Source organism: Chaetodon auriga, chromosome 9 (genome assembly GCF_051107435.1).
Source record: "Chaetodon auriga isolate fChaAug3 chromosome 9, fChaAug3.hap1, whole genome shotgun sequence".
Taxonomy (NCBI): Eukaryota; Metazoa; Chordata; class Actinopteri; order Chaetodontiformes; family Chaetodontidae; genus Chaetodon; species Chaetodon auriga.
In genome coordinates this window covers 26,289,242-26,302,342 of record NC_135082.1, presented here as the reverse complement: position 1 = coordinate 26,302,342, position 13,101 = coordinate 26,289,242, and the positions used below count along the sequence as shown (strand labels likewise).

Genomic DNA, 13,101 nt, shown 5'->3' with positions numbered 1-13,101 from the left:
GACGTGAGACGAGGTTTTTTTCCTCCATAAATGAAATGGTCACTTAGTGTCTGGTCCTCTCGGATCCACTGTGGTGCACAGTTGAGTACAGCTCTGACAGGAGGAGTAAAGGCGCTTGTGTTTAATTAAACAAGGCTGGGACTTCATGCTGCCTTTCTGCTGGCTAACGATGATGACTGCTTTTCTGCTCTGTGAGGTCTGTGCTCACCAGCACTCCATTTAATCAGAGGATAAGCTCGCGCAGCCGGCGGTGTTGGTAATCTCATTATCTAGTCTGAACAAACGTTAAAAATGTCAAATTCATTCTGTGATTTTGGTTTGTTTTGTTTTTTTGAATGTGACGTCCTTATAAAGGGTGAGACTCCACTGAGCTTCATCTGAAGAACGCCTGTGTGTTCAATGAATGTCAGAATGTTGAGATGACTCATGGAGTCTATTGTCAAAGGAGGAGAGGAGGGGAGGTACAAAACATAGTTTGAATGGTTGAGCTAGTTTGAATAACTCCGTCTGGATGTTGTCGCTCTCATGAGTAAGTCCAAGCATCAGAGCAGACAGGTGACGCTGGCAGAGTGGCCTCCTGGGAAATTCTGATGAAACTTGGTTATTTCGTCTTGACAGTGTCTTATTAGGAATATCAGAGACTCAACTATTGACTGAACCCTTGAGGATTCCCATTCACCTTGAAACCTGCGCTGACTTTATCTGGAGCCTGTGTCTCTGTTGTAATTTGTCATCAGGGGAAAGTCTTAATGAGAACCAAAGGCTACGAACAAGCATACTTTGTGGTTCAAATTGAGTCATCAAGTTTATTGTTGCTCGTGTGAAGAGAAGGTTAGTCCTGTCACTGTGTTTTAGAGGCAGGGACAGAACAGCAGAACTGCAGTGTATCAGTGAGGAACTGCTGGAGGTGCCGGCTGGTCGTTCAGTGAGGTAATAACACGTGATGCAGACCTCTTTGTTTGTCGTTCTGGGTAAGCAAAGGTCCAATTTATTGGACATTTTCTCAGCATTAAGATAAAAGACTGAGATTTTTTTCACCTCACAAAGTGTCATTTTAGCTGTAACACAAAAGAGTAAATGAATCTGAAAGTCAGTATTTTGTTTTCTGAGTACAGTTTGCTTAACAAGGGCTCTTGGATGAGCTCCCATGATGAAAGAAAAGACACAATATATTTCAAAGTGTTTTACTAAATCAATAGCAAAGGATACATGACCTGTAAAAACTGAACTTTTCCCTTGATTATCTGTATGTCATAAATAAAGTCCTTCATTTAAAGCAATATATATATGTCTTTTTTTCTTTTTTTTTTTACATCAGGAAATTGGACAGAGGCAAGAACATATTCAACAAAGGTTACGTCAGTCCTTGACTGAACAATACAAAGCACTTTAACCATGTTTGTCCTGCAGCAAATCGAAGCCATAACTCCTTTTCATATACTCTCTGTATTATGGATCTCCATAAAAGCAGCTATAAATATATACCACACCCAGTTTATATCAGCAAGAACATTGGAGAAAAGAAACAATGAAAAAAAACAATAATATACATTGAAAACCCAGAATAAGTTCTATTGTGTACCAAGGCCAAGTCTTAAAAAATCACCCTCAAACAAACAACCCTTAACATTTCAAGTTTCTACCCCATTAAAACACACATTTACATAAAAACAGACAACTTTCAGTCCAAAACAAAAGCTTTTAACTGTGTTTAAACTGGCTGATAAAAGTATGTTAGCAATCATTTTATACTTGGCAAGAGTTGCTGTTACGCTGTACTGACGACAGGGAATCAAGATGGACTCTTTGGGATTGAAAAACAGGAAGAGGAAAGGGTCCGAACAATCACCTCAAACCCCTGAAACAATACTACACTTTCACACGACTACTAGAGAAGAAACTGTTGAGTTCAGATCCTGAGTTCATCTTGTACAAACATGGACTTTGCAGTGACATATTGTAGTGGGATGAGAGGTGGCTGTTTTCCCTGAGCTCCTGTTCAAAAAGCCTTTTCAGCTGGAGAGGGTGGAGTTGAACGGTTCATGGATATTCATGCAGGGACCCGGTGCTTTGGACTGGCAAACACGTCACAGTGACTTACAAACATAAACTCAGTAGAACAGATAGTTGCTGGATTTCTTTGACCCACACAATCAATAGCTGTTCAATCACAAATACCTGGGCACACCAAAAAAAAAAAAAATGTAATTCACTGTCTGCTATTTAAACATATTTTGCATATATTTTTCAATGTAAATTTACACAATAATATGTTTAATTATGGGATGACTGAAACTTGGAATGCTCCAACCAGCTTGATACTGAGGCACTCTTTAGTCTAGTAGGAGGATAAACTGTACAGCCATAAACATTTCGAGGGAATGAAGGGTAAGAAATAAAGGCCTGAACCTGGAATGAACTTGTGCATTCAGGTGAGTCAGTTTACATAAAAGAGATTTTTGTGCATAGTTATTTTTTTTGGTTTCAAAAAACAAAACAAAAAAAAACTTCGTATAACGTCACGACTGTATGAAAGAACTTACTGTGAACTTTACAATAACTCTCTAAGTGCTACATAAATAACATTACAAGGTATTTTAATGCTACAACTAAAGCTACAAAACACAACACATGACTGTCCACTGAGTTTGTCATTCTCCCTCCATGTTTCTGTGTGAAAGAGAAAAGTCAAGCTCCATGAGAGGCCGTCCATGATCAGGAGACGTTAGCATGTTTTTAAAGCTCATTAAAGGCTGCAGTGAGGACTGTGTAATACATCTGGACTGTCCTTGACTAGCATGACCTGATTCAATCCTCTCTGACAGTGTTTGCTCTGCAGAGGAGCAAAAACTGTTTCCTCCAACTCCAGAAAACCTCATGTTTTTAACCTCATGAAGCAACATCCATATTTGAAGCTCTGTGGTCCACCACATGCTGATTGGTTGTGCTGATACTGAGCTTTAGGTGATTGTCGTCGCAACATGTGATGAAGCGCTCTTAAGAAATGAGTCATACATGTCAATATAGTGATAACTTCCATTTCTCCGTAACTTCCTTGCTTCTCCCAAACTTCATACACTCTCTGGCAAATGTTTTTTTTTTTTTTTTTTTAGATAAGAACATCCTATCTTTGTGCTGTAATGCTTAATGTGTTATTTAAAAGTTCCCTATGGAGTTTTCTTTTAAACAAACGTGAAGCTATTTTTGGTTTCCTTTCAGTGTAACTTTCAAAATGTGTATCATTGAGATCTAACAAATGTATAAATTTCTTTCCTCATAAATCATATGCAAAGATAACTTTCTGAAAGTGCATTGTTTGCCTCTATATTTTCTAGCTAGTGCACTTCTTCTCTTCCATTTGCTGGTGTATTGCTGCAAACATTAATGTCACCTGTAGATCAACTGGAACAGTGTAAAAGCACTGGCAGGAACATCTACTGCATCATTCACGTGCACGCAGATGGATAGAGGTCAGACACTCATCATGTAGCAAACCCTGAGCATTGGGGTATTACGAAATAGAAATGAATGGACCCGATGAACCATTCTCTTATACACAACAGAATGAGTTAGTCTGAGGTTTGACTGGCATGATTCAACATGGAAACTGAACCGGAGGCTGTTTCCATGTGAGTCGCACATGGTTCTTCTTTAACTTGAACTTTGCCCCCACTCCTCACGTGCTGCTGTATTTGCACAGCTATAACAGACTAAAGCTACGTCACCAACATCGTCGCCCTCAGCAAACAGATTGAGGACAAACTTTAGAAAGTACCTCATTAAAGTAACACATCCAGTTCAGGCCTGCCAGGCTGTAAAAACACCGCAGCCTCAAAACCAGAGCTGAGGAAATTTCTTTCAAAATGAGATCCGTTTTTTTAAAAGTTTTCCAGTTGTAACATTAAGAAGATGACTGGCATTCATATGTCAAAAGACCTGATATGAAAACATTCACAGTGTAGAAATTTGTACAGTATAGGCATCACTAAAGCCTCTGCAGTTTAGACACAAGGCTGGAAAGTAAACTGGCGATTGTCTGCTTCAGCCAAGCATTCAGTTTGTCTGTTTTGGTTTGTTTTTAACAATCAAGTGTTCAGTTACTCTTTTATGGCTTTAACAACATGACCAAGTCTTTGCTAGTAGAAAATAAACCTTTCACTGTCACTGCTGTTACAGAAAACTATATTATGGCCTACTGTTAGTTAGAACGCATTCGTGTTCAGGCACAGCCCGGTGATTCTTACAAAATACATATTTTAAGAATAGCACTTGGAATTTTGACCTATAATTTCTGTTGTAGAAAAACTAGACATTTTTAATTAAGAGGAAGACCTTCAGTGAATTCTGACGTCCCCCTCGAAGCAGTGATGAACTTTTTCACGCATCCCAACTACATCTGCCCCAACACAGTGAACTCTGCTATTCACGAAAGTCTTCAGGATTGGGGTTTATGGACAAAATTCTATTTAATTTCTAGTTAACTATGGTCCTCGCTTTGAAGCAAAGCACAAGTTTACAGCTGCTCAGCATGTGACTCAACTGTAGGGACATTAATATTGGTGGGTTACTGTTTATCAACTCATTTAAGTTTCTGTGGTCGTCGATTTGCTAATCTAAACACCATGAACAATTGACTGATCAAGAGAGAACGTGTTTCAGAATAGAAAACCTTCTTCATGGAATCACTGGAGCATAACAAGGCACATCGGCAACAATGGATTTTTGCATTATGTGAGATGTAAACGGCAAATATGTAAACATAGAGATTTGGATAGATTATCTTTTTAGCACTTGCTGTCACAATCTCCATTCGGAGCTGAGAGGCTTTGGACGTAGTGGACGGCGTCGGCGATGGTGAAGAATATGATCTTATCCCCTCCTTCATCACATCCTTTTACGTCGGGGTAGTATCCCCCTCTTTCCAGATCATCCAGCACTGAGGCGCTACACTGGGCCAAGACAATCGTGATCCCCAGCTCTCCATAATCTTTGCGGACCTCTTTCAAAGCATTCACTCCAGCGGTGTCAAGAAACAAGATGGCGCTGCAGTCCAACACCACACTGCGTAAGCTACAGGGAGAGTTCATCGTGATTACGGTCTTGCCAGCTTCAACCTCATCCTCTTTACCTGTAACCTTCGTCTCCTCTAACTTCATATTTGGGGCTCCTGCGACCTCTCCCTGCTGTTTGTTCTTCTTTCTTAGCTTATTACGCCGGGATTTCTCCTTCACAGGATTGATGCCCACACACCTGGAGAGTGATTTTTTGAATAAGCTCTGGTTGGCGTAATAGATTGGAGCCTCATATCTAAAAACAGCCACTTCGGGATGTGTTTGAAGACCACGGTAAGACGACAGGTCCTCATAATGCTCCCTCATCGTAGCCCGGCCAAGCTCCAGGACCTGGGCCCGCTGGGTCCGGCCCAGGACGCAGAGGGCCGAAACCAAAACCCCCACAAAGAGACCCAGCTCCGTGTTGACCAGCGCCGAGGTCGCCATGGTGATCATCCAGATGGCGGCATCCACACGGTTGACACGCCACATGCGGGGAACGTCGGTGAACTTTTGCAGAGCTCCGCGGAGGTTCACCACGATGATGACGGCTAATACGCACCTGGGCAGGAGAAGGAAGCAAGGAAACAGGCAGGAACAGGGGAAGGTTACGAGCATCAGTGGCACTCATGGGTTAAAGCAATCAATCAGTGCTCTGAAGAGAGAAGTCCTCACATCTCATTTTGTAGTAAGAAAATGTCAAATCGACAAACAGAAATGGACCTCTGACGTGTGTAAGGTGTTTAAAGTGTAATCTTTAGCTCTTCAAACAGTTCTTCATTTTAGATTTTTTTGAGGGGCAAAGGTTGAGATCCTGAGAAGAACAGACAAAATCCATGTAAGAGGTCAAAAAGTTAAAACATAATCTGGCCTCGGACATTGAGACATCAGTGAGTTTGTCCATGAGCGATAACACACCAGCATCACTACCAATCATCAGCTGCAATCACAATCAACAGACCCAAGAGATGAAAAGTGCAGTTCTTTTCTCCTATTTCCATAATTATTTCTTGTCAGATTTGAATAAAACCTTTTTAAATGTCTGCGTCTTCACTGCCTGAAGATATTTGAACTGGGGCTTGGAGATTAATCAAATTTTAATTTGAGTTACAACTTTGTCTTTCAGCAATTGTGAAAACAATTTAATGGAGATTAAATGATTGATTCCATGTCACAGTGATGCTCTTTACAGCGGTGTGCCTTCACCCCTTCCTCAGAGCCTTAGTCCACATTGAGCCAAGACAGAAAGAGCCTTTAGTCAACAACAAAGGTAAAACCAATTCAGCTGTTTGACAGGAGGATATCACATGGTGCACAGGTACACACACACTGAGCTTATGTAGGGAACGCAGGCAGGATCAGTCATTATGCGCCATGAAAGTCCTAAAACCTTCTACAAATAGGCTGGAAGAGAGCCTAAGCGTACGGCTTGCAGCGCACCAATCAGCTCTCTACAGTGACGACTGTTTCCTGAGGTGCTCAGAGCTGACGGTGAGTCACTGATCGGCAAGCTCGTTAAACGCTGAACGATTTGGAGAAAACTCAGCCGCATCACCCAGATCGAACCGTTTTAAAGGCTACGATGAAGCCCGTGACGCCGCTGCGGAGATCACATTATCGTTTTTGTTTTTCAGTTGCATTCTATTTAAAGTTCAAGGAAAACCAATGTTCCAAAGTTTTTTAAAAAGTTCCACACATAACACGATGTTTCCAGAGTCAATGAGTAATCACGTTGAATAATGGTGATCTCAATATTGTGCAAAGTAATCACGATTGAACAGCCCTAATTTAAACATTAACAGCATTAACCCTAAGCTGTAGCCACAGGTTATCTGTATTTGTCTAAGGCTAGAAACCGTTTTTCATGATAAATAAGATAAGAAATGCAAGCAAATTTTTAAGCACTCTGATATACGAGACAGCAAACGTTTTCTCATAAAACAAACCTAACAAGCCTGAAGTGGATCAGACTTTACTTCAAATAAAACTTCACTGTCATACTGTTGAGTTAAAGCTATGCACAAACATGTCAGCTTGCGTGTATTCAGTGTTGATTTAGAGCATGCTTTGCATTGGGTGCTATTCAGACAAGAAGAATTTTAGCATTTTAATATTCCCATATTGACATTGCTGAAACAAAAAAATCTCTCTATTAATTTAACTGATGTATGAAGAAGCGGCTGAAGATTTTTGGAAAAATGTGTTGACCGTGGTACAAGAACTGAACATGACGTATTTGCACAGAGTGTGCATGGCTCTCGTTTGCACGTGGCTGGTGATGAACCATGCTCAGTAAGACTGACTCTCCTCACCATGCATTTTAAAGATTACAGGGAAGTACTGCATCTGGGGAGACTATCTGAATGTGGCCACTGACTCTGACCAGCTTCTTCTTCTTTTTTAAATTTCATTTGTGTCTCTTCTCCTTATTCCATAACATTTCTTGTGACATCTGCCTTTTTAAAAATCTGTATCTTGTTGAAATTTGTCGCCCTAAAGATGCCTGAACTAGCACAGCTACTGCAGAGCGATGACCGGCAGCGTCAGCATTAACCCTAAACTGCTACTATGGGTTATCCGTGTTTGTCTAAGGCTGTGCTTTAAACCACGCTTCATGGTAAACAAGATAAGAACTTCAGGCAACTTTTAAGTGCTCCAGTGTACGAGAAGGAAAACCCTTGAATGGTAAAACAAACCAGAACATTAGAATGAGCAACACTTGAGGTGGATTAGGCCTCACGTCAAATAAAATGTGTTTGTCATGCTGATGTGTGTATAAGTGTCGGCTTGAAATTTCTAATATCCGCTATATGTTGGAATTTAAATTTTGAGCTTGTGTGTGTTTTGTATTTACTGCTGTTCAAAAGGTGGAATATCAAAGAAACCACTGAAGTTTTTTTTTTTTTTTTTTTTTTAAATAATTGATTTTTGTACAAAAAAGCAGTCATGTATTTGCTCTGCACCAAAATGTGCACAGCTCTCATTTCCATGTGGCTTATGCTCTTCAGTACTGATTCTCCTTAACATCCACTCAACAGATTAGAGATGAGTACTGCATCCAGGGTGAGAATCTTACTCTGCCCAACTGTTAAAGAATGAAATTACTGGGGCGAGTCAAGCAGGCACGACTGCCCTGACCAGCTTTTTCACAGGTGTGTTCTATTTTTAGGAAAGGGTTACAGCCTGGAGGTCGAAGCTATTCCAGGTTTCCCTTTTGTCAGTTACTCTATACTTCTTAAACGTGCATCTGCTGCATATACGTCTTACTGCTTTTTACACTCCCGTCCTGTGACTGTATATGTTTTATGTCCTGTTATAATATGGTTTCAACTGTGATGCTTCCAAGTGAAAATGTTAGTAATGTAATGCTGCTAACAAATACCACTATGAAGAAGCTAATTTCAATTCATCACCCTATTGATGATCATTCTAGAATGAACCAATTGGCGACTAATTATGAGATTAATTTGCAGAGGAACAATGGAGGTCGACGCCAAACATAGTTTACGAATGAAGATTTTGGTACGCTTACTTCTGAAGGGAATAGAAGAGCGGTGCGATAACGAGCAGGACCAGCAGCAGGACAAGAGCTGTGACCAGCCCAGATATCTGAGTCTGGCACCCTGTGGACTCCTTGACGAGGGTCTTCGTCAGTGCAGCGCTGGTGGTGAAGCAGCGGAAGAACGATGGCAGGATGTTGCAGAAGCCAATGGCGTACATCTCCTGGTTGGCGTCCACTGTGTACCCGTGCTTCTTGGCAAACATCTCTGACAGCGAGACAGTGATGGCGAATCCCACGATGGCAATGGAGAAGGCATCAACAGCCACGTTGGGGATCAGTGACCACATGGGCAGCTTGGGAGGGAGGAAGCCTGTGGGGATGTCGCCGGCCACGCCCGACCCATAATCAGTGTTGAAGTGGCCAAAGTGAGAAGCCAGTGTCGCAATTATCACCACAAAGAGCTCAAAGGGAATTGGAGCCTGGGTAAGGACAAGACAAAAGACACGACACACGATGCGTGGTTTGATTAAAAACAGCTGTTTTACCATGAGCAGGGTGACGAATATAAAGTTTGTTCATGAGATAAGTCAACAGAGTTTATACTCTAAATGTATCTGGTAAATGTTTACAATGTGTGCAGTTTTCAAATGTGGAAGATTCAAAAGTTACTCAGGACGCACGTGTGCAGCTGAGCAGACCAGATTCAGGTCCTACCGAAGCTGTTAACATGCAAATCTGCACTTTGTCTTTTTTACCTTTAGCTTGGCTTTGAAGCGATTGTTGAGCTCCTTGGTAGGTATCAGTATCAGCAAACACAACAAACTGGTCACCAGGTCACAAATGTTGGTCTTTCCCAGGTTGATGAGCAGGCTGTACCAGGTCTTAAACAGCGTGAACCAGCCCTGGGGCCTGGGGATCTTCAGGCCCAGGAGGTATTTGATCTGCGAAGTGAGGATGGTGAGGGAGGCTCCAGTAGCGAAGCCACTGAGAAGGGCGTCTGAGAGATAGATGGAGATGAAGCCGACCTGGAGAAGGCCCATTAACACCTGAGACAAAGAGAAAAGCATCAGACAGGTTTGATATTTAAATGAACGCCTCTAGTTTGCCAGAGGCCTTGGAGAAGAATAGAAGCATTTGTTTAGACCAGGGGTGGGAAACCTTTGTCCAATCAATGGCCATTTCAGTTTCATCCTTCAAGGCCCATTCTGTCACTCTGTCTTGTTGCTGCTGTAACATGTGAATTTCCCCCATTGTGGGATAAACAAAGTCTATCTTATCTTATTCTCTGGAAGCTAATGCAGCAAGACACTCCTTCACCAATTCTCCTTTTCAATGAGGCTTTAGCTTCTTAGCTATTAGCTCGCTCACCACATAGCACTGTCCCTGTCTGAGTGTGGTCGTGTGAAAGCTTCTTGTTGGGCACCAAAACTCGCAGCTCACCCAGTTTATGTTGTAGAGCTGCAATGACGCTCGAGATGAGACGTTTTCATCACAACCGCATCCCCACAAACCAACACAGACACACTAGCTCTCCTTTTAGCCCGCCGTGCTTTGTCCATTTCTCTGGGAAAGGGCGACACTCCGCACCTACTTTGGTTTTGTGGCACTGATGCATTGAGGTGATATTGACTGCTCTGTGTGTGTGTTGTGTTCAGGGACCACATGTTAGTTTACATTTTATGTTACTGTCTTCATCGCTGAAAAAAAAAATGTTTTTTTTTTTTTTTTTCATGTCTTCGAGCTGCCTCGCAGGCCGGATCAAACGGTCGGAGGTTCCCCACCTCTGCTTTACACAAACATGCTAATTTTTGTCTGTCTGGTTTATAAGATCGCCGCTGTGAACTCACCTGGTAAACTCCAGCAGTGAAGGTGAGCGTAGCTCCCACCGTGATTGCATAGCAGCTTCTGTCACACCCCACCCCAACGCTGTCATTCCCCTGACCAGCCAGCAGGTCGGCACTATTGTTACTGCTGACGCTGCTGCTTTCTGTGAGGTATCCTGCCAAAGCTAACTCCCTATCCACAACCTGACCCACAAGCAGGCACAGCACCCCAAAAATCCCCACTGAGATGTGTCGAGAAGAGCCCAAGAGGGCGTAGATTAAGGAGGAGAAGAAAGATGTGTAGAGGCCGTATATGGGGTCCTGACTGGCCAATAAGGAGTAGGCTATGGACTGGGGGACCAATAGGATTCCGACAATCACTCCTGACATGATGTCGCCCAGCAGCCATTCCTTGACCTGGTAGCGAGGCAGCCATGTGAGAATGGGGACAAAGCCCAGTATTTTGGACTTCGCTTTCTTTTGGGTGCACGAGCAGTGCTTCTTGAGCTGATGTGACACAAGGGATTTCCAGTCTTTGGCCGTTTCTTTCTCCACTCTTTCCAGAATGAGAGGCTGCTGCTGGTCGCTCTGGTTGCCATCTTCCTCTGGTGTGCAGCAGTCGTCGCCATGAGTCATGATCGAACCCTTATCTGTGGCGATTAGAGGAAACACAGTTTACTTCAGCCAAGTAGCCACAAGTTAACGTTATCTCAAACATCTGTTTCAACAGGATAAAAACTTGGGACAAGAAAAACTACGTATATGCCAACTCACCTGTCGTCATGTGTATTTTTACATGTGCACATCACCATAATAACAACCACATATACACCTGAGAGGTCAGGTCAGAGGGTGAGGGCGAGAGCATGTTTCTGACATTTCGCTGAGGCCAGCTTTGATGTTACATCACAGTACAGATAAGACACTTCCCCTTTTTCATACAAGACAGCTCATGCTTGTAGTGACCCTCACTGGTGATCATCAGCACAGACGTGACAAGGACACGACAGCCAGAACCTGAGCTGACCGATGGAGGTCACTGCACACAGGTTCCAGCTGCTGAGTGACCGGATCCTTATTCATGGAGAATGAGAGGCTTTGGCTGAAGTCAGTGTGGGCAGAGACACAGTTTCCTGCTGTTTAAGCATCATTAACATGATGCTGTGAAACGTGAAAAAAGCCCTGATCACCTGTTGAAGCTGAACCGAAGAGCTGGATATATAAAAGGTCGTAACTCTAAAACAAAAATGTCCCGTTTCAACACAGCTGATCACATCCCAGACCTCTGTCCTGCAGATGTGACTGATGTGTGACTCCCGCCCTGCACACACGTGCTATTTAAAGCATTCTTAAAACGGTAACGTTAATAGGATTACAGTAACGTTACTTGTTTTGTTTCCTCAGAGGACTGCTGTGTATTGCCGTTGATGAGATTACTGGTCATGCCTGCCTGTTACTTCGATGTTGACCGTTAATCCTGGGGGAGCGACTCGAGCTGTCCCTCTGCGTACGGGGACACATTTTACCAAAAAGTCCGACGGTACTAAAGGACAGCACAGCCGGTGGCATCTGTAAAAACCCGCTGAATTACACGCTGCAGTCAAAGTTTGGCCAACGCGGTCTGGGCAGTCCGACGCTGTGAATGAGCTCCATTGTAAACAAGTTGTCAACGTGGACACCGGCTGAAACTCTGATCCAGCTGAGCTAAACTCACGCGACAGTCTGCTCCTCCACAGCGAAGCACAGCAGACGGAGTTAAAGTGGGAAAGAACTGACCTGAGCCAGGATCAGCCGCGGTTTACGACGTTAATCTCGAGTCCTGTCCACAGAGCCGACCCTCATTCCGCCTCGAATTCATTTTACACCGTCTCTAACTCTGTGCGTGATGACGTACCGAACGCGAGAGCCACGTCACCAGCCCCGCTGAGACAAAGATGGTGTGAGCGTGAAGATGAATCACTCTGCATTTAAAATAAGATCACTCTGAAAAATAAAGCGATATACAAATGAAACAAAGTAACAAGGCAGGAATTTGCTGTGCGTGATTATTCTAAGATAACAAAGAGGTTTATTTAAAAAACACGTCCGTCTGTATAATAATACACTTTATTTATATCGCACCTTTCATACAGGAAGTGCAGCTTCACAGCAAAGAAATCACAAGCAACGAGTGAGTGTTTCACGTAGAATAGACATAAAACAGGGATTAAAAAAAAAGTTAAATAAGACGGAGAATATAATCCACTTGATAATGATGGTAAAAGTACGAACATGGAATGAAATAAGAAAAAAGACTGCGTGACGAGATGGAAAAATAAATCCACGGAATATAATATTGAAATATAGGTAAAAATACATTACACAGAATTGAAAATACAACAATTTATGTATACACTGTAACCTGCTGCCACAAACTGTCCAGAAACACACAGTTTCTTCATAAAAATCAAACATCCCTCCACACTCCGCCAGACATCACAACTTTTCAGTTTCCACAGAATCCAGAAGTTAAACCCCTCTAAACACTTGAAAATGGATAAACAGCAGAAATTATGTGGAATTATGGGCTCGTGTCAGTTCAAAGTCAGTCGGAGGCTGTTGTCCAAGCCCTGTCTTCAGAAGTCCAATAAGACAGTCAGTCATGTGCCTGAGGTTGGTGCTGGGGTGTTCAGGAACAGTCAGCCCTCATTCTGCTTCACACCTCTGAGACTCAGACCCTCACTGA

The 13,101-nt window shown here is 42.7% G+C and overlaps 1 protein-coding gene across 1 annotated transcript; it reads right to left on the bottom strand.

Moving 5' to 3' along the window:
- Positions 1 to 1,236: 1,236 nt before the first annotated feature.
- Positions 1,237 to 12,239, bottom strand: slc26a2 (solute carrier family 26 member 2). The gene is made up of 5 exons (XM_076739860.1): positions 12,153 to 12,239; positions 10,401 to 11,026; positions 9,309 to 9,599; positions 8,584 to 9,032; positions 1,237 to 5,613 (listed from the first exon to the last, which is right to left on the bottom strand). Exons 2-5 carry the CDS (start codon positions 11,010 to 11,012, stop codon positions 4,785 to 4,787), a joined length of 2,181 nt encoding a protein of 726 aa, XP_076595975.1. The 5' UTR covers positions 11,013 to 11,026; positions 12,153 to 12,239; the 3' UTR covers positions 1,237 to 4,784.
- Between the last annotated feature and the right edge of the window lie 862 nt (positions 12,240 to 13,101).

Excerpts from the sequence above, each read along its gene's own strand:
- slc26a2 (XM_076739860.1), bottom strand. The coding sequence starts at position 11,012 with ATGACTCATGGCGACGACTGCTGCACACCAGAGGAAGATGGCAACCAG. Across the intron at positions 9,600-10,400 it reads TCACTGCTGGAGTTTACCAG|GTGTTAATGGGCCTTCTCCA; the intron begins GTGAGTTCACAG and ends TCTTTGTCTCAG. Across the intron at positions 9,033-9,308 it reads GCTTCAAAGCCAAGCTAAAG|GCTCCAATTCCCTTTGAGCT; the intron begins GTAAAAAAGACA and ends GTCCTTACCCAG.